Below are 25364 nucleotides of genomic sequence, written 5' to 3'. Positions count from 1 at the left end.
AAATTGTAAAGTGATTTTTTTCAGCCATTTTAAAGTGAACATTTAATACATTTTTAATGTTGACTATTAGTGGGAACTATTTAGATATATAATTGGATATAATTATAAAGAAGCCACATTTCCAACTCCAAATTAGTAGTCTTAAAGATAGACAGTTAACAGGGTATCATCCAGGTATTTTCACTTAAAGCAATAGGAACTCCAATAAAAACAACTAATGGGAAAGAACCAAGAAAAGCAGTGTTGAGGTAATTCCCCGTTAGGAGAATGAGTGCACACAGGGAGACATAGTGAGAGTGGTGAGGAATAGCACACAACCAGCACAGAGATACACTGTATAGTAAAATGTAGGTTTTTACTTCCAATAAATGGTTAAGCAAAGTCCAACAAGCAGTCCAAGTCATACAGTTATAGCAGTCAGTTTTCAGTCCAGGGATAATCCAATAACAAAGTCCAGTATCAAAAACAGTTCAGTAATAGACTCACATCAAATCCAAGAATAATGACGATCAGCAACAGTCAATAGGGAAATGCAGGAACGGCAACACTCTCTGGGAAACTAGGTTTCTGGCTCCATCTTATGGCCGTTTGAGGAACCACACCCAATTACAATTTTAGCATTCCCTTAAAGAGACAGTATTAAAATGTCTATCCTGGTTTATATATTTCCAACCCAACTGTTAGATGACTTACATTCCTAACAAGCAGCATGCAGTTTACTTATAACTTACGATCTCATTCAATATTTGACAATTATTTATAAGCACGAGTCTACTTTAAAAAAAAAATCAAAATAATTATCCCATTGATATAGCTGGGCCAAAATCTTGTAATGTGTTTTAGCAGGTATGTTTCTACTAAGCATCTGTTTTGATAGTCCCCAAAGACCTTTGAATAATGTTTCTTCTATTGAAATATTGTTAGGCCTACTCTTAAAAGATCAATTTGAGGCGCTGAAGAGAAAAAAAAAATCCTACAAGATGCTTATGCAGTCCTTTTCTATTTTTTGTGTTTCATAATTCAACCAATTGGCAAAACAAACAAACAAACAAAAATCCACTAGTGTATCTAGTGTTTTTATTTATTTGATTTCTACAGCTGTCTCAGTAAATTACTTTACGTAGCTTACAATTCAAAACATATATTACTAATTTTTTTTAAAAAAAAACAACAACAATAAAAAACATTAAAAACAGTAGAGAACATTTAAAGATCTAATTCAAAGTGTGTAAAAGAGCAAAATATCTGGCCCATTAACAATATAGCCTTTGGTGCATGAAGCTGAGCAAGGTTTTTAGATCTTTATAAAAAGTTAACAGAGTTGGAGCTATTCTAATCTCCAAAAGGAGGATGTTCCATAGAGCAGAGGACTCTGCAGAAAAAGTCTTCTAGTCCCCATCAGACTGACATTCTCTGGCTGTTGGGATCTGCAGCATGTTAGTTTGATGGGTAGAAACTCTGGAAAAAAGGAGATCCTTCAGGTTCAGCTCATAATCAGCGAGTGACACAAAAGCTAGTACTTTGGCTTTCTCATCTGGATGACAGTGATCAGACATCTTCTAATCAACCTGGAATTATGGTTGAATGTCTTTGAGTGTTTTTTTCCCCAGACATCTTCTAGAAGTTTTACCACTTAGGATATAATCCCTCAATTGACTTCTCCCAGATTTTCTGGTTTTCCCACAATCAGGCCATACTTTTCTTTTGAAAGCCACAAGCCAACATCATTGATTTTGCCCATTACTGCAGTGTAGATCAGGCTGAGCAATAATTACTGATTCATGGTTACTCAACACAAATTATGGTAATTAAATAGATTGTGGCAAGACCATGTTTAAAGAAAGCACTGGTAGTTATTTGAGAGGCATGGGAATAAGGTAGGATGATATGGGGTTCATGGTCCAACTTCAATAGAAGAAAAATATTTCCTACGATATTGTAAAGAAAAATGGAATTTATTGAATCTTGTTTATTGAAAATAAAATCAAGAATTTATTTTAAGGGTAAAATAGTACACAATTTAAGCAATGGCTACATTTTGTCTATTTGAGGATTAGCTTCTCTTACATTAGAATGTTATGCGAAATAGAGAACTGAGAGTTAACTTAGAGGGAAAATCATTAAGCTTCTAATTTTGCAAAGTATCTTTAAAAATGAATATTAGTGCAAAAAAGTAGCTCAGAAAGACATTGAGAAAAGTTGTTTTATGGTTTTGTTCAACTTGACTGAACCTAATGTATTCATTTATTTGTATAACAAACTTAGAAATAATTTCTATTGAATGCAGTTTAATTCCAAGAGTATATTAGGATTAAATTGCGAGTCTTCATTTCTTCCACTGGGTTGAGTTTAGGGACTTCCATTAAGAGAAGGGAGGAAAAAAAGGTTAAATGCAGTCTACTATTTGCTCAGATGGCTGCTTCAGAATAGGGTTAGAAGCCATAAAGTGGAACTGTGTGAATCCTGGGACTCTATTGCATGCAGCGCCTGTGGCAGGAAAAAAAAAAAGTTGAGAGAATAAACAATGGCTATTGCATTAATCTGCCTCCTGGTATCTTTAACATTTAGGGATTCTACTTTTCTATTGTAATGATGTCTTTATAGACTTAGTTATACCATTATTGAATTTTCTCTCATAAATCTTTTCACTTTTAAAAAGGAATCTGCCTCAAAGCAGTTCGACAGACTTCATATCTCTTTAAAGTATAATTGCAACTTTATTTCAATTTACATCTTAATATTGGTGTATTTAATGAACCTTTGTATATTTAATCTTTCAAATATGAATTGCGGGAAATCAGAGATAAAAGAACTGCACTAAGCAACCTAGCCCAACAGGCCATACTGATTAGCAAAATTACTCTTCTCAGTGATCCAAGGGTTTATTAATGAGACACCCAGCATGACTGATCTTTGATTGCTTTGAAGTGGGCCTCAGTCTGATGCTACTTTCTGAAAAAGAACATTTCACTTAGCCATTTTCATAGGAAACTTATTCATATCAAAGCTAGCATAACCAATAGATATTGTAAACACAACCATACCTATATGAACTTAGAAATTCTTCTATGCTAAAAGAAACATACAAGAAAAACTAAAAGTAGTACCATAGCTTCCACTTGTGTTGGCACAAATAACAGCACCAAAGAAGTAGGGGTGATATTTCTGGATTCTAGAAATAACCTTCTGACATGCCATCATTGGGTCTAGTCCCAGTCGCATATATTCCACTGCTTGATAACTACAAAGACAGAAAATTGAACTGACAATCCACATCCTTTAGTGTACAAATAAGTGCATTTTAGCTGAGAAAAGAATGTTTTCAAATATTTCTTCATTGAGAATTTCCCCCTACAACAAGGAAATTATTCTTCCAATCCTCTCCTCTTCTGACAAATGAAGCAATAGCAACCAGAACTACACCTAAATTTGCATGGGTATTCTATCTTTGGAACCCACCCATTTTGACATCAAATAAATAGTTATATCTGTTAAAACTATTTTTAAATAAACTAACATCTTATTGTGAACAGTATTTAAATTATCTGCCTTGCTTTTAACCATTCAGTGTAACTGTTTGAACATTATCGTATTTAAGGATATGAATAGTATAATTGTACTAGTTTTTGTTATTGAAGTATTTATAATACATTTTCATTTTTCATTGCTTGCTGAGAACCTGGTGTCCATTGCCACATTTTGTTATTAGTTGCTTGTTCCAAGTCAAAGGCAATTTTATACAGAGCAACTTTTACAGTACTGCAGCTGACTGGCAATCATGGCATTAAATACTATTGCCAGTCTAGTAGTCCAGGTAGGATCATAATTGGCATACCAGCAAAAGCTGGGCAAGGGAGCTTTGGCCTCACTTTCTATCTGCTTCAGCAGTTTCCTTCTAGGTGGATCACAAACCCTAAACCAACTCTTTTAATGGGGCCCCATTAAGAGTAACTACTGCACCCAATATTTCTAAATTGACTGATGTTTAATGATGACAGCAATTCAATTTTGCTACAATTTGATCTAAGTTTGTTTCTGTACTTCCTATCTGAAAATGAAGGAATAATTCAATATAATATGAAAAAGAATGGTGCTGTAACTATCACAAATATTAAATGAGGATCCAGATTGTGGTGGCAATAGGCTAACTCTGTAAATTGCTTAGAGAGAACTGTAAAGCACTGTGAAACGATATATAAATCTAAATGCTATTGCTATTAAATATGCCTCTTTCCAAAGTAAGATACTGTAGAATAGTGAACCAGATCTTCAGCACAGAGGCAGCACTATAACAAACTGATTTAGGTTGACTTCACTTTAAAACATGCCCCAAAGTCAATTTAGATGTGGCAGGATATAAACATGATCAAGAAAGAATGCTATTTTAAAAGCAATCTATTAATTCTTAATTAAAATGTTCTAAATTTATAAATTAAAGTGATTTGATTCCTTTCCACTTGTATTTATTTTTTTTACACAGGTAGCAAATGCAAAGTATTCAAGCATACTCAAAACTACATTCAAAGGTTAATAATGTTTAAAAACCTGGGCAAGAAGCGCATCATGATATCTCCATTACCAGTAGCAGCTGCAGCTCCAGCTGTAGTGTCAGCATATGCCCCTGCTCCAACTATTGGGGAGTCTCCTACACGACTAAGGAAGAAAATATCATGCAATACGTTAATTTTTAAAATATAAAAGCAGCGTTATTCTGAGCAAAGGAACAACTAGTTTATTGAAAAATCATAGGTGGGGCCTTGATGAAAGGATTTTGGAAAGCACTTGGGGATATTTATTTATATTATTCCAACCCATTTTAGAATCTTCTTCTTCTTTTTTTCTTCAGCGTTTGTCTCGTGCTCTGGCGAGGTCCGCTAACGTCCTGAGTATTGCTTCCACGCCTCTCTGTCTGCCACGTATGTCGGGTCTGCCTTCGCGATCTCTAGGTCGGCCTTGATCGTGTCCATCCAGCGTTGCTTAGGTCTACCACGCGTCTTGCGCCTCCGACAGTCACCTTCATCTCAGATTTGATGATGGATTCTTCCTTGGCGCGACTCACATGGCCGAACCATCGTAGCCGGACTGCCTCATGACCGTGGGGATGGGCACGACGTTGAACTTCTTCGTTCCTGACGCGATCGATGTTGGGCGTGTGTTCTGTAGTGGACGTTTCCACCATGTTGATGCGGCATTTGAATACTCCAGCCGGCCTGTCGCGTGGGCCTGTCGTCGGAGGGTCTGCTCTCAGTTACGGTCAGCGTTTAACGGCTTCGCGCATCCAGGGGACACCACTTGAAGGTGGCAGACCGCTCGTCCCCCCAACCCATTTTAGAATGTACAGTATATTCTAAAATACAGATTTTTTTAAAGGACATTTCCTTAATGTTCCGGAATGGAACAAGTCTCATTGGCTAACTAACTCAATGTGGGGACAATTCATTGCCCCACAAGTTCCCTACCTATCCAAACTGCTGGTAGCCAAGCGCATGCAAGCATACACACACACACACACACACTTACCCCACATTCCAAGTTTGAGGACTTTTATCCACAGAGAAAGGAGAGGTCCTTCTCCCCAAGCCCAGGCATGATTGGCAGTTTGCAAGCTCAGATGTGGATAAAAGTCTCCAAGCTTGGAATGGGGTGGGTGCATGTGTGAGGGCTTCCCGGGCTGGAGGCGTATGGTGGGGCCTTTCTCCGCAGCAGCTGAACAAGAGAGTTGTTGGGAGAGGGAAGGGAAAAAGGGAGGAAAGAAGAAAGGAAGGAAAGAAGTAGGAAAAGAAGAAAGGAAATGAAAAGAAGGAAAGAAATGAAGGAAGAAAAGAAGGAGGGAGGGAAAGAAGGAAGGAGCTGAGGCAGACACCTGGAGATGCCATTTTATTTTGCAATATAAACATGGAAAGCGTTTAAGAATACCTGCATGCAAGAGTCAGCTTTGCTGCTTGGGGATGGGGATGGTGGGGGTAAGAAAAATCTGCAGCCCAAAAGACCTGGAGACCATTCTGGGACAGGCTGGAAGATGGAGGAGGCTGGTGAATGAAGGATGGAACGTGGTCTGGAAAGTGCACACATGCCCTGCTTACGCTCCCCGTTGACACCTCTGCATTCAACTGTGTGGCGGTTGAACACCCTCAGCAGGGCCACCTAGGGAGCCAAGTGCTCGCTGGAGGGAGAGTGGAAGAGATTAAAAGGATGGCAATGGTGCTCTTTTGGCATCCCATCTGGTTCTCTCTGGCTACCACTCATTACTCTTCCCAGCTGCCACCATCCCAAGACATGGCTAAGACGGGGAAGGGATAAAAATTGCGGTGACCTCAATTTCTCCAACTCCCCTTTTTGGGGGCCCAGCAGCAGTGCCAGTACCACCAGTCCTGCAGGAGCTGGGCTCAGACACCTTGCCAAGCTGTTCCTCCTCCTCTTCAAGCCACCCCCAGCAGCCTTGGCCCAGCTTGAGGGAGATGGTAAAGCAGGCAGGCAGGCCAGCAGTGGTTGGGGTTGTCAATGCATCCACCCGCCCCACAGAGGCACCAGCAGGAGAGGCACTATCGGGACAGTTGTCAGGGGGAAATAAAGTGGGGTTCCAAGCTTATTTGGCGGAGTGGGGCTGTTGAGGAAGGGGTGGGGTGTAGAGGTCCAGGGGGAGAACTCAGCCAGGTTGGGGTGGGCTGGAGCCGAGGCTGTGGGGGCCGGTGCCTCACCATCTCCAGGGCGACCCCATGGGCCAGATCTAAATTAATCACAGGCCAGATATGGCCCATGGGCCTTGAGTTTGACATGTCTGGTGTATATCTTGCCCCCTGGTATGAGATTTGCCCCAACAGTCCTAACTTCTTGTAAGGGCCAAAAGATGTAACTATGACTTGGGGCCCCAGTGAGGGAAAAGCGCAATGGAGATGGTTGATTGAGAAATAACAGATCCCACCTCCCCTCACACCTATGTGCCTTTGGCTATAAGGTTTGATTTTAGCTTTTTATGTTTTAGCTTAGATGTAATTGTAAGCTGCCCAGAGATACTCTGTTGTAAGATGGGTGGCCAATAAATTATATAAATAAATAACGTATCATCATCTGACTATATCTCACAATTTATTTACAATAGTATTACCTAATCTTGACAGGAATACACTTCTATTTCAAATCCAACTGTCATAAAGTAAGTTTTATGACAGTTTTATAAGTTTTAAATATATATTTCAAGAAAAAGGATGTTGAGGTGGATGGTCTATAGTTAAAAACATAACATTTCTATGGTCATGCTGATCTAATAATATCAAGGTTTGAGAACTGGAGATGTTTATCTCAAGTATTTATTCATCATTAGGGAGTAGCAGTTTTATTTAAAGCGTTCACTATTAAAATGTATTAATAACAAGTAAATAAAAGATGACAACATAGGAAAAACCCAACCTCTAGCTTAGATCACCAAATAAAAGTGATCCCTGTTACACTAATAGTTGATAAACACTTTGTTGGAAAATATTTGCATCACACTAAATAAAACATACTTTATATTTATAGAGCCAAGATTTATAGACAATTATACAAACCCCCGGATTTTGTGATTTGCACCATTTGTAGATGTCCCTGCAGCAATATTTCCACTCTGACCAATTACAATCATACCTACAAATGAAAAAGAATTGGTTAGAAGCATTTTGAAGCTTTTCCTCATTTAATATGGATACTAAGCTGTCAATCCTTCAAATTGGAGAGGATTTCCATTATTTTTCGAGTTATATAACAGAACATTAGATTGCAGCTACAATTTTTTTCAAAATGCTTGATTGGATTGATCACACTTGGAAATTATCTTTCTTCTAGAGGCTTCTAAGAAAAATGATGCAAAAGACATTTTACTTTTCAAATAGGTTTGCTCTAGCCAAAAGGGAATCTTCCATCAGAGAAGACACATGACCATTAAGATTGTTTCATCTTCAAGTTCTGCCCAATTAAGTTAGAAACATTTAACTCCATCAAGATTATCTGAAGATAGATTTCTGCTTACAATATTTTTTTATTATGGGTACAATGGAATGATTAGATGATTTTACATTCTCTAAATAAATCACCTAATATATTCTGCTCCAATAATTGGGAAATGTTGGAGGTAGCTCTAGAAATGATCCAGGGCTGGGGGGAGAAGATTGAAATAATTATTAAATTTTAATAAACTGAATTGGGATTTATAATTTCTGGTGTTGTCTGGATGATGGATTTCTTTGATGTATATCGCATAATTTCGTGTTATATATATTTTAGGCTTTGTAGGATCTAACTTATTTTTGTTGTAACTTATTTTGATTTATAATTTACTATCCCCCTATAGGTAGAGCTGCTTCGGTTTCTAATGTGTCTCCTGGTATTTCCGTATATTCAAATACATTTGACATTTCTTATTTTAGTTCTACACTTAGTTTTTAGGAGCACACGAGATGATGAATCTAACGCTTTGATGTTTTTTCCCTCTAACAAACAACTTAAATTCACATTGTGGCCAATATCCCTGTAGTAGACTTAAAGCTTGATATTTTTTAAAGGAATAATTCTAATAATTTGCTTTACCTCTTTGTGAAAATACAGAGTTTAAGGGACTTTCTTCATTTCTACTAATATGTTGCTCATATAACAAGCAGTGAGAGCATCATGTCAAACTACTGAATGAATACAAGAATCTAATCACATCCTATCTGCCAAGTGGGCAACTCGCCTAAAGTAGACAAAACATCTAATTTAAGATACCCTATTTCTGCTACTTTTCCTACACTTCACTCTGCCTAGTGAAAAATATGTCTGGCTCAGTAAGCTGCCAAAGTGGAAGTGCTTACGAGGTCATGCCTTTTACTTGGTAAGAAACTTAACATTTGACATTTTAAAAATGCTGATTGCTAAATGATGACGAGTGTAATCATCACACTTGAAGTGTTGCCTTAAGTGTCTGGCAATGGGATGTACATTCCCAAGTCACTCCAGTGCTTTTGTAAATTTCATATTTAATTGCTACGCAGATGGCAGAGGCTAAAGCCAAATACACAGATAGTTCCCCTCCTACTCATTTGAGGAAATTTTTTAAAATGTGAGGTTAATTCTGTCCAAATCCCCAAGTTTCATTTAGCTGCAGAGTGTGAGAATACCCATTAAGAAATCTTTCATTTTGTTTTAAAGGATACTCTGGTTGAATGTTTTAAGCAGGCAAAAACAACAAAATTGCTCTTCAAAATGAACCTACATTTCACATTTCAAGACCACAATCCAGTTTTGCTAAAAGCTTCTCTTTAGGCTGTGTGTATCTGTATGCCCCAATAAGTGGATCTAAAGTCCATTATCACTATATTTGAGGAGGGAAGGCTAAGGGTTGAAAACCAAATACTATATAATATTCTAAAACTAATTAGAGAAGAATATGCCAGATGCTTACAATAAGTACCAAGCAGATTTCAACACATAAATTGCAAAATCAGTAATACCATCCATTTCTTGGTAGGTGTCCTTTGTATTATGTCCATTACTTTATACATAATTGATATTTAATTGTGCATAGGATTTTAGCTGCAACAAACACAAGTATAAAAGTATGAATAGTTGCTATACCAATAGTATCGTGGTCATGAACTTCAATTCTTCTGACTGAAGTGCTTTGTCCTTTTTTACTCAACTCTGCAGTCTGTTTGTAGGGACCACATGATTTTGAAGCATCTGGTGTAACATTCTGTAATCAAAGTTTTATTGACATTAATATCTTTAATGAAGAGGTATTTCAAAGAAACCTATGGCATTTTTTCCTAGACTTTGAAAAAGAGAAAAGAACTAAATTACCTTGCTAAAAGAAAAATATAGGCTTGTATATGCCAAGGACAAAGAACTTTCATCTAAAGCAAATTATTGCAGTTCAGAGGCATTAAACAAAGAACAGATAAAGCATGTATCTCCATTGGAGCAACTCAGTACTAAAAACACTTCAGTTACAAAAATGTTCAGATCTCATGTTGCTTTGTGATTTGCAAATATGTCCTAAGACAAATACCCAGAAGAGAAATGAAATATATCAAGATTCTATGTGCAAAAAAACCTCCGCATAATATGTCTTGCCCCTACAACTATAATTTAAGATGAGCTCCTTCCAGACCTTATGAGCATCCCTACTGATTGTGATGAGACAACTTCATATATAACTATAGTGCTAGTTTCTGTAAGATTTAAACCTCATAATTCAGCATATTTTATTCCCACTTTACATGCATTTCAAGTACTAAATGCAAAATACAATACCCCACTTTCCTGCTTTCATAAGGAAGATAATGAAGAGGTTAGCTTAATCACAAAGTTCTCTTGCAACATTTATAAGCTCTTGTGTCTTAACTTCCTTAGTATACGACCTAGATTTCCACTATACAGCACTGCTTTCTGCTTTTTGAAGGGCAACTTACAGAACATGGCCTCAATGTGACATTTGTTACACTCAACAATATTGGCCAAGACTACCCATGGAGCTGATTAGATGCAAGACATCTAATTCAAGATCATAAAAGGCCCTCGGGTATTGACTATCCTAGTAATATCTAGGTGTCAAAATTCATCCATTAAACATAGTTATAACATATACATGTACAGCATAGCATATACTTGTACTACCCAGTCTGAGTTTGCATTACAAGGGCCTAATGAAGCTGGCCCTGCTGCAACAGCCATTCAGAATAAAAGAGATGGGATATAAAAAGTCAGAAATGTTCACGTTATTTTCTGGGTAGCAGTACAAGTGAATTTCCTTGATTTGTTCTGGATTTTTTAAAACCCTCTAGCTGCATCTTGGTTTCTCATTCAAATATTAAAAGCATCCAGCCCTCCTTTTTGAGTAAACAAAAAGTCAATTAAGTGCAACCTTACTTGGAAATGATTGGTCATTTTAGTCATTTTAGCAAAGTAATATATGTGGCCATCTAAAGCTCCTCCACTCATTCCCACATGATCATAAAATCCAGGATCTAAAGCAGGGATGTCAAACTGGCAGCCTGCGGGCCGGATGCATCATGTCCAGGCCACACCCACACCAGCTCCGCAGAGAAAAACGTCATGAAACATCACATGACAGCAACATGATGCCACAAGTTTGACACCCGTGATCTAAAGTAACTCCAGGGAATATTTAAAATAGATTAAAATACCAATCAGAAGAGAAGCTTCCAGTAAACTAAAATCAAGATACTGTTGCTTTAACTCTACATGTTTCCATGTTAAAGTGGTAATAAAGTGTTTGCTCATTCTTGAACACAGACAGACTTGCCATATTTTTATCCAGTGATTATATTGTTTACTCCTGCCAAAGAAAACAGAATTTCTGTAAGCAACCTTATTTTGGCAGCTGAAATGGTCTGATGCTGTTGTGTTTTTATAACCCTGCTGTTGTTCTGCTCATTGGAGATGGAGCAGGTACAGAAACATTCCTAAACTTAAGTTACTATTTGTATCTCAATTTAAAGTATTGGCTTAACTTTGTATGATCCTAGTCAAGAAATTAACACTGTACCTTTAATAGCAAAGGTAAAAGAACTCTGAATGCCAATTGCAGGAAAGAAAAACTGGGTTATATCTAATTTTTCCTTGTGTTTTACCTATTAGTGAGAAAGATAATGCCCGGACAGACTCAGCTCTTATCTCTACCATATTCTGTTGAATTACAATGATCAAAATCATCAGCAAGCATGATAGCTCAAAGTATGAAAATGTAGTGCAAGGATAAGAGAAAATCAACGTAGGGCCTTTGCTTGATCCAGTAGGAATCTTCTACACATTCAGTCTTTAAAATTTCCCAATATACTCTGGAACTACTCTTATGATAAAAAGTCTACTTTTAATTTATTTCTTTTCTTTCTTTCTTGCTATTAAAGAAAACAAAGCAGAAATGCTTTTGGTTCATACCAAGCACAACAAACCATTGCAAACATTTCATAGTCATATACACAATTATTTGAATGAATAAACCTTTTGTCCCTGCCCCCTTCTATTCTCATCTTCTTGATCTTCTACCATTGAAAAATACAAAATAGATTTTGTGATATGATACAACATGGCTGTTGAGAAATATTAAATGCACTGGCTTCACTTTTACACCGACTTCTCATTTCCTATATGCAGTGTTTGAAATTTTAAAAACTACTACAAAATATTAAATTATATCATCAACATGGCCTTTTCTGGTGAGTCAGAAATATATTCAGCAAAGTGCATTGTAGTTAGTCATCTTGTCTTCAAGTGATGATCATGAGGTTTGAAATATGAAGAATTTTTTTTTATGACAAACAAGTCATTAAGATTTATATTTAAATATTTTACCTTCCAGAAGTTTGGCTGGCAGTTTTGATTGAGCCACTTTATATACATTGAAACAGAGTTCTGTGTAGTTAAATCTTCACTTGGAAATCCCATGCTTTCTGCAAAAAGTGAAGCTTTATAGGGAAAAAAACACATGTGCAAGTATTCTGGTAGTTAACATTTGACTACAATCATAATGTACAGCATATGAAACCATAGTATAGAACGGGTCACCAACCTTTTGGACTTCAGGGACCACCAAACTCATAATTTTAAATCCTGCGGACCAGAGACCCTGGGAAAATCCCCAAAAAAGTCTGCAGGAAAATTCCCCACCCTGTTTTCCTACAGATCAATCATTCCTTATTTGGGATAGCAGAATACAGTCTCCAGTTCCATTCTTGGGGGTGGGGGGTGGGGTGGGGGGAAGAGACTTTTGGGGCTTCATGCAAGGAAAGCAGCAGAAGTCTTTCTCTCCCCAAACTCCACCAGAAATGAGTCTTTGCCAGCACAGCCTCTTGGAGCAGGATGCAGGGTCCCAAAGACTCATTTCTGGCAGAGTTTGGGGGAGAGAAAGAAAGACTTTTGCTGCTTTTCTTGTGTGCAGCCAAAAGCAGAAGAAGAAAGAAGTGGAAAGAGGTGGCGAGGTGGCGAGGTGGGGCAAGTTCCCTCCTTCTGCCCTTTCCCCATCTCCCCTCACTATCTCGTGTTGTTCACAATGCAAGTGACACAAGCCTTGTGTTTCCACAGGCCATGTGGGCGTTGCAGCCTTGTGTTTCCATGCAGCCTGGATTAATTGCTTTGGGGGTGACATTTCTCTGAGAACCACCAAAATTTTCTCACGGACCACCAGTGGTCCCCAGCCCACTGGTTGGCGACCACTGGTATAGGAGTTTTAAATTGTTATACTGTTGCACATTTTCTTCTCATTTATTGGTCACAAACTAATGGATGCTGAGAGACTATATGTTCTATCTCCCAGAAAAGACACAACAAAAGGTAATGAGCTATTACAGACCCAGACCATACAAGTTCCTGCCTGAGGTTCCATGGCTGCCAATTTAAACCCATTAATTGCTCAGGAAGACTGCACAGTAGATCCATGGTTATAGCCCCCAGTTCCTTCTGGAACCCATCCTTGTCCATTAGCTCACTGGGGGCAGACCAATCTGCCTCCTTGTAGGGGGAGGTACAGCTCTTGAGAAACTCATTGCCACCAGATTATGATCTGACCATGGCAGGGGGAACCAAAGACAGGTCAACCAATTCCAGGTCACACAGGCACTGCTCCAACAAGAACACCAAATTGGGTGTGCGACCGCACTTTCTAGTTGGGCCCTGGATAACCTGGGACAGGCCCATGGAAGTCGTGGTTTCCATGAAATCCTGGGCTACCGCTGACTTCACTCCCAGGAATGGCAGGTATAAGTCCCCCAGAACTATAAGCTTGGGGTAGCCTACTTCCAGCCCTGTGGTAAGGTCCAGGAACTCAGGGAGGGAAGCTGTGATGCAGCAGCAATGCCACCTGATCCCTTGAGCCCAACCTAAGAAAACAGCAGGGCCCTTGTAGAACCATGTCCCTAGAGGTTGCCAGAGAATCTCGGATAACTACAGCCACATCCCCTCCCTGGCCCTGAGGCTGGTGCCATACTTGATATCCCACTGGGCACATTTCTGAGAGGGGAACACCTCCCTCTGGACCCAGCCAGGTCTCAATGATATAAGTTAGGCCAGACTTCTCTTCAAAAATCAAATGAGCAATAAGGGAAGCCTTCTTACAAGCCGATCTGATATTTAAAAGCAGCAGACTGAAGTCAGGGCTCCCACAGATCTACTGGCCAGGTAAATGAAGTGACTGCAAGGGGTCAGAACATGAAACCGGTACTAAATACCAAGATTGTGAGTAGCCTCCCCTTGTCTCCCATTACCCGACTACCCTGAAATAAACCGCTCTCCCCTGCCTTCCCTACAAACCATTCTATCTTCTACACTCTTTCTTGATATAAAAAGGGAATCTCCTCCAACTTATAGTCAGGAGTAGATGAGCTCAACAAGCACTATAGCACTTGCTCTCAGCGCCCTCAAACACGCATTGCCCCTAACTGCCCCTAACACTCACAATACATACTTAGTACACAAACAGGCACACTGCCCAGTTGCTCTAACTCCTCCCTAGCAGGGACTCTCCCCCACCCCACTTTCACCCAGAGAAAAGGGACTAACACACTCATCTGACTCTCACCCAACTTTACCCCCACAGCCCCAAAGTCCCCCCAAGCACCCTCCCAAGGTCAGATAATAAAACATTCCAAAGATTTCAAGGAATAGGCACAGGAGCAGCCTAAAGGCATGCTATGCTGCGCTGAGTATTCTTGCAGCTGTCCAGTCCCACAATATCTCTTGAAGTGCCAGCACATAGAGACCAGCAGCAGTTCAAACAGTTCAAAGCTCCCATAAGTCATCTAATCTCCTGAAAATCCCAGCAGAAACCTGCTACGCTCCACAGATCCAGCTGCCGACAAAGACCAGGCAAAACTTGCCTCTTCTGTAAGCTCCACCTCCAAATTATATAATAATATAATTTAATAATATTATTCAAACAGAAATGGTAACAAGGTACTAGTAGCCTAAACTGAGCTACATGTAGCTTCTGGCCTCTTTTTCGTTATTTTGCTTTCACCTAGAAGAACAAATATTTTACTGTTGGTTATTATTTTATGTGTGTCATCTGGCCAGAAAACTGGAACAAAAATGAAAGAATCATGATCATTATGTTCAATTCATTTGTCCACTGGGGTTCTGAGGCCTTCTTGGCTCCAGTTCTGAGTTTCTATCACGGGAACTAATATTTACAAATAGGATAACAAAACAAAACAAAAATAATTACCTGACTCGCCAACTAGAAAAGTGTGTTTAGTATGTTCTATCACTTTCCGTGCGACACCAATAGCATTTTTAATGCGCCTGAGATCTGCTACTGCTCCAACCTGCATTGTGTTACTAGATCACACACATGTACAAAAAAAAGAAGGAACAAATATTTAAAGTGCTACCCTCAAAATACAGAAAACAAAATCAGCTATGTCAAACCACAGGTATTAATGCAAAAATGTATATAGATATATTGATATTCAATAATCATTTTGAGGCTACTAGTCTGCTAATAAATAGCTTATGCTTGTAGGCTGCAATCTGGATAACTGCATGCTACAGACATTTGCTACAAGTAAAAAACATGTTTAGGAGCTCTAACCAAATGGCAGCATTTGGATAAACCAGAACCAAAACAGTTTTAATAGCAGAGTATACAAATCCCACACTGGATTGGAAACTTTAAATTAAAAAGTATTTTGCTAATATCAGCAGCAGGTTTCTTTGATCTTTTCAAAACTGCAAGACTGCCATCCATGAAACAAGTTTATCTTTCTCCTCTCTAAAATACCTTATAGAAACTCACCAGTACATATATCAGAGGAAGAAATATTTGCTATGCACCACATGTATTCTCACATATAATTTTACCACCCAAGATGTAATATCCATTCAAAGCACTCTAAACTAGATACTCTTATTGGTTGATTATCTCCTTAAGATACTTAAGATTTTTGCCCTGTGGGGTACTATTCGGATTTCTTAAAATACTTACAGAGAATTTAAGAATATTTGGGTCAAAAAACAAGAATTCAGATTATTATACTACCTGTACCTATGTAATGTGGTACTTGGGAGGACCATTTTGTAGTGAAAAACCATCTTGTTCCAACATGCATGGTAATGGAATGCAGTACATAATATAACCACAATCTAAAACCACATAATGTGCTACTAAATATTTATGTGTGACTCTGTGTTACTAGGAAACTTTTTGTAGAAACAGTTTTCAAAGATACAAGTTAAAGATGGTTGAATCACTTTATTATAGCAAAGGCTGAGGAGAATAACTTGAATATAGTTTTGTATGATTGTTTAAGAAAAAAAATTCTTGTTACACTTTCACAGATCAAAGCGTAGCTAGCATGAGGGAATATAGATTTGAAGAATGATTAATTTGGGGCACCTCCCTTCCCTGAGTCCTGCTGTGCTACTTCATCATTGCAGGAGGTCTGCTCCTGGGAAGGATGAGTGAAGAACGCCAGTTGTACATGCCAAGAATATATAATCCCAGCAGAATCATGAAGGCATGAGGTCAATCCAGCAGCACTGCTAAAGGAAGGAACCATCTAAAGCACAGCATAGCAACAATATAGGAACAGATTTTCACATCTAATCATAATTGCATTGGCATCAATTCACACTGTTTGGAAACAGTCAATGATAAATCAGTCTTATATTTTTACTAAGAAAACTTTGCCAATCTGGAGGCCATGTTTCACCATGGTCTGCCCATAATAGGTGTTCCTGACCTGTTTTGCATTACAATGATATATTCTGGAAAAGGAGTCCTAGATATATATACTCTTTTACTTATTCAACCTATGTACTAAACATATACATTATGTATGTGTCTGAAAAAGGAGCCTAAAAACATTTATTTATTCAACTATGTACTGAACATATACATTAAGCAGGATTGGAAAAAAATGAACATAGTTTAAAGTTGCAGAAACTTTGCTGATCAGATTATCCCAATAGCCAAAAATACAAAGAATCTTCAGTTCTGTAGATAATCAGCAGCATCATTAAAGTCAAGCAGGACAGTGAATAAGTGAGACTACAATATAAAGACCAAACAGGTAAAATAACCAGAATTGTCAAAGATACTGAGCAGGTACAAAACCTCTGAGTTTTTGGAAGAACTATTGACAGTAAAGGAACAAGCAGTCCAGAAATATTCTGCAAACTAGCACTTGGTACAATAGCCATGAAGGCCTTGAAAAATATATAGATACTGTGATGTGTTTATGTCTACAAAAATCATATTATGGGCAATGATATTCCTTGTAACACTATGGAAGTGAAAGTTGGATTTTGAAGAAGCAGGACAAAAAAAACCAATGCTTTTAAAATCTGGGGGTTGGGGGAAATTCATCATAACACCATGGATAGTTAAGGAAAAAAAAGAATCATCAAGCAAATGAATCATCAAGCAAACCTGGCTCAAGTTATACTACTTTGGATATTCTTACTTAGGAAAAGGCTATAATGCTGGGAAAGGTAAAAGGACAAAGAGGATGGCCAGCAGCAAAGACCAAATCAGTTATTGTGATGGGCACTGTTGGAAAGACAAGGTTAAGAACAGATTATCATGGGGGAAAAAAATCTATGTGGTTATTAAGGCTCTACACTGAACTTGGTGGCACATAATCAAAGTTTAGGTAAAGAGTAGGGATTTACTATACAGTATAAATCAAATCTAAATACTCCCCTTGGCATGTTTGCATAAGCAGAACACCATGAGCTATGTCAATAAATAGCAGCATGTCTCAGTCATCCAATTGCCCTCTATTTTTCTTTTAATTTTATAATACCAAGCACAATATCCTGATTCTTAGATGCATACTAGAATGTCTGATCTCAGTAGCTTTTGCTACCATACTGTTCAATGGAGTTGGCCATTAATATAGAATTGGTTGCTGTATTATCTACAGTTCAGTTTTAAAACTGTAAAAAAGGAATGGGAAACCTATTGGTAAACAAGCAAGAGATTTGCTTAATAAGTATTTACAGAAGACCACAGAAGTAGGTAGGACCATATCACTCTTATGGATAATGGGCATGGACAATTTCATTTTTTTAAAAATCGAGATATGGCAAGAAATTGCTTCATCATGCAGAAGAGTCTAAAGCCCTCAGGCTCTCCTTTCCTCCTTTCAGAAATTGCTGGATTCGGAAAAAATCTCTACTGTTTGTAGGATGTCTTACCCATCCATAATCATGGCATCCAAAGTTGTTTCTCCGTGTTCATCTGGACTTCCGCCATATCCTACACTTCCATCACACTGTTCTATTTCGCACTGCCCACAACCTTTCTCTACTGCATCAAGTTCAGAACCTCCTGCTTGTAAGGTATTCCAAGCTGCAATCAAAAGCACATAAACACCTATTACAGCTGGTTGGATGCATGTCATTTCTCCAACAAGAAAAGTACATGCAAATTTCACACCCATTCTTACAACATTCGACTGGCTCAATATAAATATGTGCACATGTCAAACATATGAATTCATCAAAAGTTGTTAATAGAAATGTGCAGGATTTTTCTTATAAGTACTATTCCAAGGTAAGTAAGCACAAATTTATACTCTGATTCTAAGGAATAACCATTTCAAAGCACTTCAGTCTCATGTCATAAAAAAGTAGCCTAATTAAAGAAAGTTTTTTATAACTTGTTGGCTACTTATACTATATTCTCTTTAAAATCTGGCATTAGTAAAATAGAATTAAAAAGGGTTTTTTGGTTTTATGGAATCACTTTTTTTCTCTTTCAGCTTTGTTACAGAACACATGCTAAGCTAAATTTAGATCCAGGAACACCCCAACATTACTCATATTAACAACAGCACAATCCTTGAGATATTCACTCCAAAGTAGGTCTCATATATTCATTAAGGTTTACAAAGATAGTTATGCTTTTCCTGCTAATTACTATTAGCAACAACTGCAAATCAAAATGCTCAATTCATCAAAATGTAAAATCTTATTTAAGAAGTTTTCTTGAAGCTTGAAACTCAATTCCCGACAACTTGATTTCTTGGCAACAATATATGGAATGGCTTGCCGTTATCATCTCCTGAGATGTGTTTTAAAATCTTCCAATGATCAGATTTTCTAATAGCTTTTCCTTTAAGTATTAAGCAGATTCTATGCTGCTGCTTATCTTTTTTTAGAATAACCAAGGTCAATTTTATTTCACCAAAAGATACACACATCAAATGTACAAGTTAGTGTATTCATCACTAGTTGTTTTAGCAACTGCCAGGGAATGGGGGCATTATCCCTAAGAGTTGTCAATATGTATTACATTGATGGACTTTAAACCTCTCCTTTCAATTGTGTCCAATTCTCGGAGACTGTCTGGAAAGTTCCCTCAGTTTTCTTGGCAAGGCTATTCAGCAGTGATTTACCACTGCTGCCTTCTTAGGGCTAAGAGAAAATGACTAGCTAAAGGTCACTCAGTGGCTTTGTGCCTAAGGCAGCATTAGAACTGGCAGTCTCCCAATTTCTAGCCAGGTATCTTAACCACTAATCAAACAGGCTCTAAAGAGAGCAATAATCAGTAGCATTTTGCTCAGCATATAAAGATGCAGGTGTTTAAGCATGAAATCTATTTTCAGTGCAAACCAAACACATGCCAAGTAATACGGAAAAGAAAAAAAAAACTTTCTCCCTGAAGTATAGGGTAAGTCACTCATGAGGCAGCTTGAGGACGTTATATTACACTATTAACTGCATCAGCCCAGAGGGAACCTAAATGCAGTAGGAAGGAGACAAACGAGGATACAAAACTTTCGGAGAGTCCAGATTACGGTGACAAATAGACCCACGTTGATGCCCCCGCCACCAAGGACAGAAGAAAAAGAAGTGGCACCTATTTCGTTAGCATTCTTAAATGCCCAGGTGTTGATGACCAAAGGCAGCTGAGGCGCCCCAGCGCTTGCTGCGGCCAGGCCCTCCACCCCGTGCAGCAACACTAAGAACCAGCAGCACTCCAGGCATCGGCCGTCGCTTCCCATGGCAAAGAACCAACTCCGAGGATTGAACCGACAATCGGCCGCGCAGCGACAAACGGCTTCCTATCGCCTTTCTCCCGCTTCTCGTGACCAGGGGCAAGAGGGACGCATGCGCGGGGAATAGACCAGGAAGAGTTCGCGGTAGAGTTGCGCGTTGGGATGTTAACGTCGGCAGCCGCTTCGAGCCTGAGACGGACGGAGGGCGGAAGCGATCCTGGTTTTTTCCCTCTGATGTTTCTCAGGCTGAGGTTGTGCGAAGCCTAGTTCGGAAGTGGGTCGTGGGAGCGAGCAAGCAAGCAAGCTTTCAGAAAGGAAGAAGTTGATTGTAGGGACGGGGTGGGGGTGGGGGTAGGAAATTGAGAGAATGCGGCTCTAAACTATTTGTAGAGCTCATTGGCTGTGTTTGCAGGCCCATCTCCTGTTTAATTGAATCGTGGTTTGCTTAACTCGGTCCAAAGAGTGATTGAACCAGTACCGTAGCAGTTTCTGGGGTGAATGATATCTTAGAAAAAACGAATCAGAGTACGGAAGATTAGAGTACAATCTACTCTTAAGAGTCAAGTACAAGTACCAGTATTCTTATCAGTAGGATGAATTACATTTCTCATCTTTGAAGTTTGTATTATAATTTCAATTTCTTATAAGGAAATAACAGAATAACAGAGTTGGAAGGGATCTTGGAGGTCTTCTAGTCCAACTCCCTGTTCAAGCGGGAGACCCAGACAAGTCTCTCCTTAAAAGCCTCCAGCGATGGAGCACCAATAGCTTCTGAAGGCAAGCCGTTCCACTGGTTAATGAACCCCTGTGGCATTCACACAAGTGAGGCCCCAGGTGCCCGCAATGCTCATGTGAGTGGGGCCGTGAACCCTTGCAATGTTTGCACAAGTGGGGCTGTGCATGCACACTCATGCGCACATGCCAGGCAGGCTCTCATGCAGCCTGCTTGCGAATAGGCCGTGGTCCAGTACTGGGCTATGGTCCACAGGTTGGGGACCCCTGATATATACGATATACTAGGCAAAGAGAAGGTACAACCATTCTAAGTGATGGAGACATCCAAGGATATCTCTGGTTCCCTGGGAGCCTCAGGCCTAATGGTATAGCCAGATCTTGACTCCTTTCAGGACTATCAAAAGGAATGGAGCTAATCTAACGGTGAGTGCCACAGCAGAGAGGGCAGTCTCCTGGGATCAACCAAGCGTAGACCCCCAGCTGCTAGTACTTACAGTACGCCTTCTCTGCTCAATCTAATAAGGTGGGCTGAAATAAACGGAGAGAAGCAGTGTCTCGGATAGCCCAGTGAAGGATTTTAAACATTAAAATCAACATCTTGAATTGGACCTGAAAACAGACTGACAACCATTGCAGATTGGAGCAAAGATTGGATTGTAATTGAATTGATGCACTACTAATTAAGCCATAATGGCTCAACTATGCCTTATATTAACCACCTTTGAATAACTAAAACATCAATTCTGACTGAATCCACACAGCATGCTAAGCCAATATCAACCAAAATAAGTTACAGTTTAGTTGATCTGTGAACCAAATAGTGTTCTGTTAGGCTGTAAAGCTGCATACCTACTGAGAAAATTGTGTTGTGCATATGAATGCATTTGGCACATAGAGTTACAGGATGGCCATTTATTTAGTCGGTCATCTGAAGACCTAAGCAATAGCAATAGGACTATAATTGAACTGGTCTAGAGAGGAAAATTCAAAAGATAACACTGCAGTTTCAACAGTCAGCTTCCAATTACAACAGCTAAAGCAGAACTGATGAAATAATTTCAATCCCTATAAAGAGAAAAGCATATGGAAAAATGGCTTTGGTTTATTTTGAAGCCACCTGCAATCACTTGTGGATGGATTCTACATGTTTGTTATTGTAATAAATTATAATTATATTGATTATTAATGATTATTGATTACCTTGTTTAGTGACTATCCCAGACAGCAACCATTTGAAGTTAAGATAGTAATGAAAAAATAATTTTATGGCCAATGTCTACATTTACGACCATCAGTGTGTGTGTCTCTCTTTTGTGATCGCTTTCTCTTAATGAATACAAATACAAGCATTATTTCCCTTTTTGCGAATTATCCCAGCACCTGAGTGAGTAAAATCCTAAGCACAGTTGCTGATTTTTCCACTTAACAGTGTGTCTTGAGGAACAAGTTGTGGGTTCCAATTGTGGTTGCTCGATGAGGATTACCTGCATGTTACTTATATTTTATATATTTATATAATTTATATTTTGCCTTAATGTGAGTCTGGAATAATTTGCTATCCCTTTGGGTAAATATACTGGTTGTACTAATCCATTGTATTCTAGTCTTGGTCTTTAAAAAGGACTTACAATATGCTGTGATTTCTGTCAAACATAAAAAGATATATTGTTTATATATTGTTTATATTGTTATATTCAAACATTATTTTAGCTAAGGATACCATTTACCAAATAAAATTATCTACCCTTTTCAACAGAAACCATTATTGAGAAGACACCAAAGGTCTATGTGATGAAATAGTTAGATACCTTTTACAGAAATCAATCTGAACCAACTCTAAAATAAATTTAATTGCTGATTAACTGGCACTAAAAATACAGCAAAACCTTGTTTATATTTCCTGTTTGAACATGGTACAGATAAAGAATATGCTACTTAAGAAGACGCCCTACCTTTCCAAGATTTCCTGAAAGTTCATAAATACAAATGTAATGGTTTCTGTGGTCTTTGGTGGATAGCATACAAGTAGATCTAGACTTACTACAGTTCATTTAGTGACCATTCGAAGTTACAACAGCACTGAAAAAAATGACCATTTTTCACACTTTCTACAATTGCAGCATCACATGATCCAAATTCAGGTGCTTGGCAACTGACTCCCATTTATGATGCTTGCAGTGTCTCAGGGTCCTGGGATCCCCTTCTGCGATCTTCGGAGAAGCAAAGTCAACGGGGAAGCCAAATTCACTTGACAACCATGTTACTAGCTTAACTGCAGTGATTTACTTAACAACTGTGGCAAGAAAGGTTGTAAAATGGGGCAAAAATCATTTAACAAATGTCTCACTTAGCAACAGAAATTTCAGGCTAATAGTGGGCATAATTTGAGGGCTATGTGTATATAATATCTGACCTTTGAATCATTCCTATTTTCTCAGTTAAGTCTACTGAATAGGTAGTACAATGTTTATTTACAACCTTTTTACTTGGGAAGGAAGCTTGTAGTTCATTCTAGTTTGAAGAACCAGAAAAATCATCTGCAAATATAGCTCTAGATGCCTTTTCTAAAAGCAGGGAACCTAAGCCAATCGAAAACACTGGGTTTTTCATATGTTATTTCATGAGCACAAGCTAAATCATCTTCTTCAAATTTAATATATTTGATGCTGCTGGATTCATATTTTGCTATGAATTATTTACAGTTGTTTTGTTAGCATTTGTGCAACAATTTGCAGAATGAGTGCGGATTTTGTTTGCTAATCTCTGATATAGCCTACTACAGTCCAGGTTATGGAGATAGCAATACAATAGCACTTAGACCTATCACATGTTTTACTAATTTTAAAAAATACTCCCCCCGCCCCAAATTCTTTCTTTAAGAAATGATTTCAAGATATATGCTATTTATATGGTTTTATGTGTTTTAATTTATTACAGGATTTCCAAAATTTGGAACACTAATGGATAATAGGAGCTGTAAATAATACTTTTTAAACATAAAATGTAAGGTTTGACTCTCTAAGCAATAAGCAGTTATTCAAATCTGCAACTTAATCCAATTCATATTTGAGAATTATTGTCATGCCAGCTGTATTTTGATATTAGCTTATTCTTTTGTGATAGATATTGGGTATAATTTATTCCAAAGGAATAAAATTGCCTTAGGGTCTTCAGTGGAAATTTCACTGTTTTAAACTAAAAGTGGGGATAATTTTTTTTATTTGAAAAAATCCACAAGTTAACTAGTGTCACGGAAAATGGGGGAGGTGAAGCAAATTTAATATTTAGGCCAGTCTCTCCTGTCTTCTCATTAACCAGTAGACTTTAGCTCTCATTCTATATAAGAATATGTGCAGGTATAGTAATTTGTGAAAACAAGACTGATCTTCATTAGGATAAGAGCTTTTCAGCAATAATATGCTATATTAACACCTTTTTCTTGAGAAGTATCAGGGACATTGATTTCTACCTTGCTGGTAATTAGAAAAGACTACATGATTTAAATTCATTCAGCTATTTATTCTGAAAGTACTGCCACATGATTTATTTTATAACTGGAATATTTATTACTATAAAATTTGTAATGTTCACTAAGTCATAAGTTCAACATAATTTTGTTTCAGGGAAGTGAATACAAAATTGTAGCCAAAAGTCTGGAACTGCAATAAAGAATAATACTTTGTATCTGTTATTATATACTGGTGTTTTTCATATAGAGAATCATTCTGTGTGATTTACATATTCATAAAAATATGTTTTTATCATAGTACTTTAATGTGTCTTGCTTTTGTTTGCTTCAAGAGTGTTTAATATATTTATCTTTAATAATTGTAAGAATAGCCCACTCCAAAGTTTTCATACCCAGCTTGTAACAAGCACTTTATACTGCTGCAATTGATTTTTTTTTGTCATCCATTATAATAATAATAACTTGGATAGCCGCTGCAACTTGTTTCATAACATCTTATGTGACTTCAAAATTATTTTTCAAGTTGGAGAAGATCTTTCCAGTTAAATCACCCAACTTATACATTCATATTTGTAAGACATTTTGAATATTTAGTGAAAGTTTAAAGTTTATTTTATACCAGTTAGTAGAAGCTGAGTTTTCCTTCTGACCCTTGGACATTTGCCATTAAGATCTTCTGGTTTGTTAAGCTATTTTCCTATAGTATTTGAATGAAGAAAGTAGTTTTAAGTATTGCCTGAAATCTGATTGAAATACAAAGTTGCTTAAAGCAGGTAGTTAAGCTTTATAACAGTCTCTTCTAAGACTAACCTGCAATGTAATCAGAGACTTATAAAGCTCTATCCATGAAAGTAACTGTGACACAGCAAACCATTGTCCCAATATAAAATTATGTACAGTGGAACCTTGGGTCGCAAACATTTCTGTCCAACACCAAATTGGGTGACAACCAGAATTTTCAGAAAAGTTTTGTCGCGAACACATCTTCAGGTGGTGACCACAGCGATTTTTCCTGCCACAGCGATTTCCCCTTTGGCACCATTTTTTTTGTCTGTGCATGCACAGACAATCGTGCTTCCGGTCACCAAATTGGGTTGCGACCGTAGTCCTGGGACAGATTACGGTCGCTACGCGTGGTTCCACTGTATTATATATAGTATCCAAACCATACTTAAGTCTCTTGTGCA

At 38.0% G+C, this 25364-nt stretch overlaps 1 protein-coding gene across 1 annotated transcript; it reads right to left on the bottom strand.

Annotated features, from left to right (window-relative positions):
• Positions 1-329: 329 nt before the first annotated feature.
• Positions 330-20068, bottom strand: AGA (aspartylglucosaminidase). Its single transcript, XM_026667193.2, has 9 exons — positions 19835-20068; positions 18169-18322; positions 15194-15306; positions 12328-12440; positions 9589-9706; positions 7548-7623; positions 4546-4653; positions 3108-3241; positions 330-2487 (listed from the first exon to the last, which is right to left on the bottom strand). Exons 1-9 carry the CDS (start codon positions 19977-19979, stop codon positions 2387-2389), a joined length of 1062 nt encoding a protein of 353 aa, XP_026522978.1. The 5' UTR covers positions 19980-20068; the 3' UTR covers positions 330-2386.
• Positions 20069-25364: the final 5296 nt, after the last annotated feature.

This window comes from Notechis scutatus, chromosome 4 (genome assembly GCF_049901735.1).
Source record: "Notechis scutatus isolate UNSWTSFEM ecotype Mainland chromosome 4, rNotScu1.2, whole genome shotgun sequence".
Taxonomy (NCBI): Eukaryota; Metazoa; Chordata; class Lepidosauria; order Squamata; family Elapidae; genus Notechis; species Notechis scutatus.
Note: the sequence above shows the minus strand (reverse complement) of the source record. Positions and strands in the feature narration are given on the sequence as shown.

Coding starts and splice junctions, on each gene's coding strand:
- AGA (XM_026667193.2), bottom strand. CDS start 19,979: ATGGGAAGCGACGGCCGATGCCTGGAGTGCTGCTGGTTCTTAGTGTTG. Junction 15,307..18,168: donor GATGCCATGATTATGGATGG/GTAAGACATCCT, acceptor TGTGTGATCTAG/TAACACAATGCAGGTTGGAG. Junction 4,654..7,547: donor GCAAATCACAAAATCCGGGG/GTTTGTATAATT, acceptor TTTCTTCCTTAG/TCGTGTAGGAGACTCCCCAA.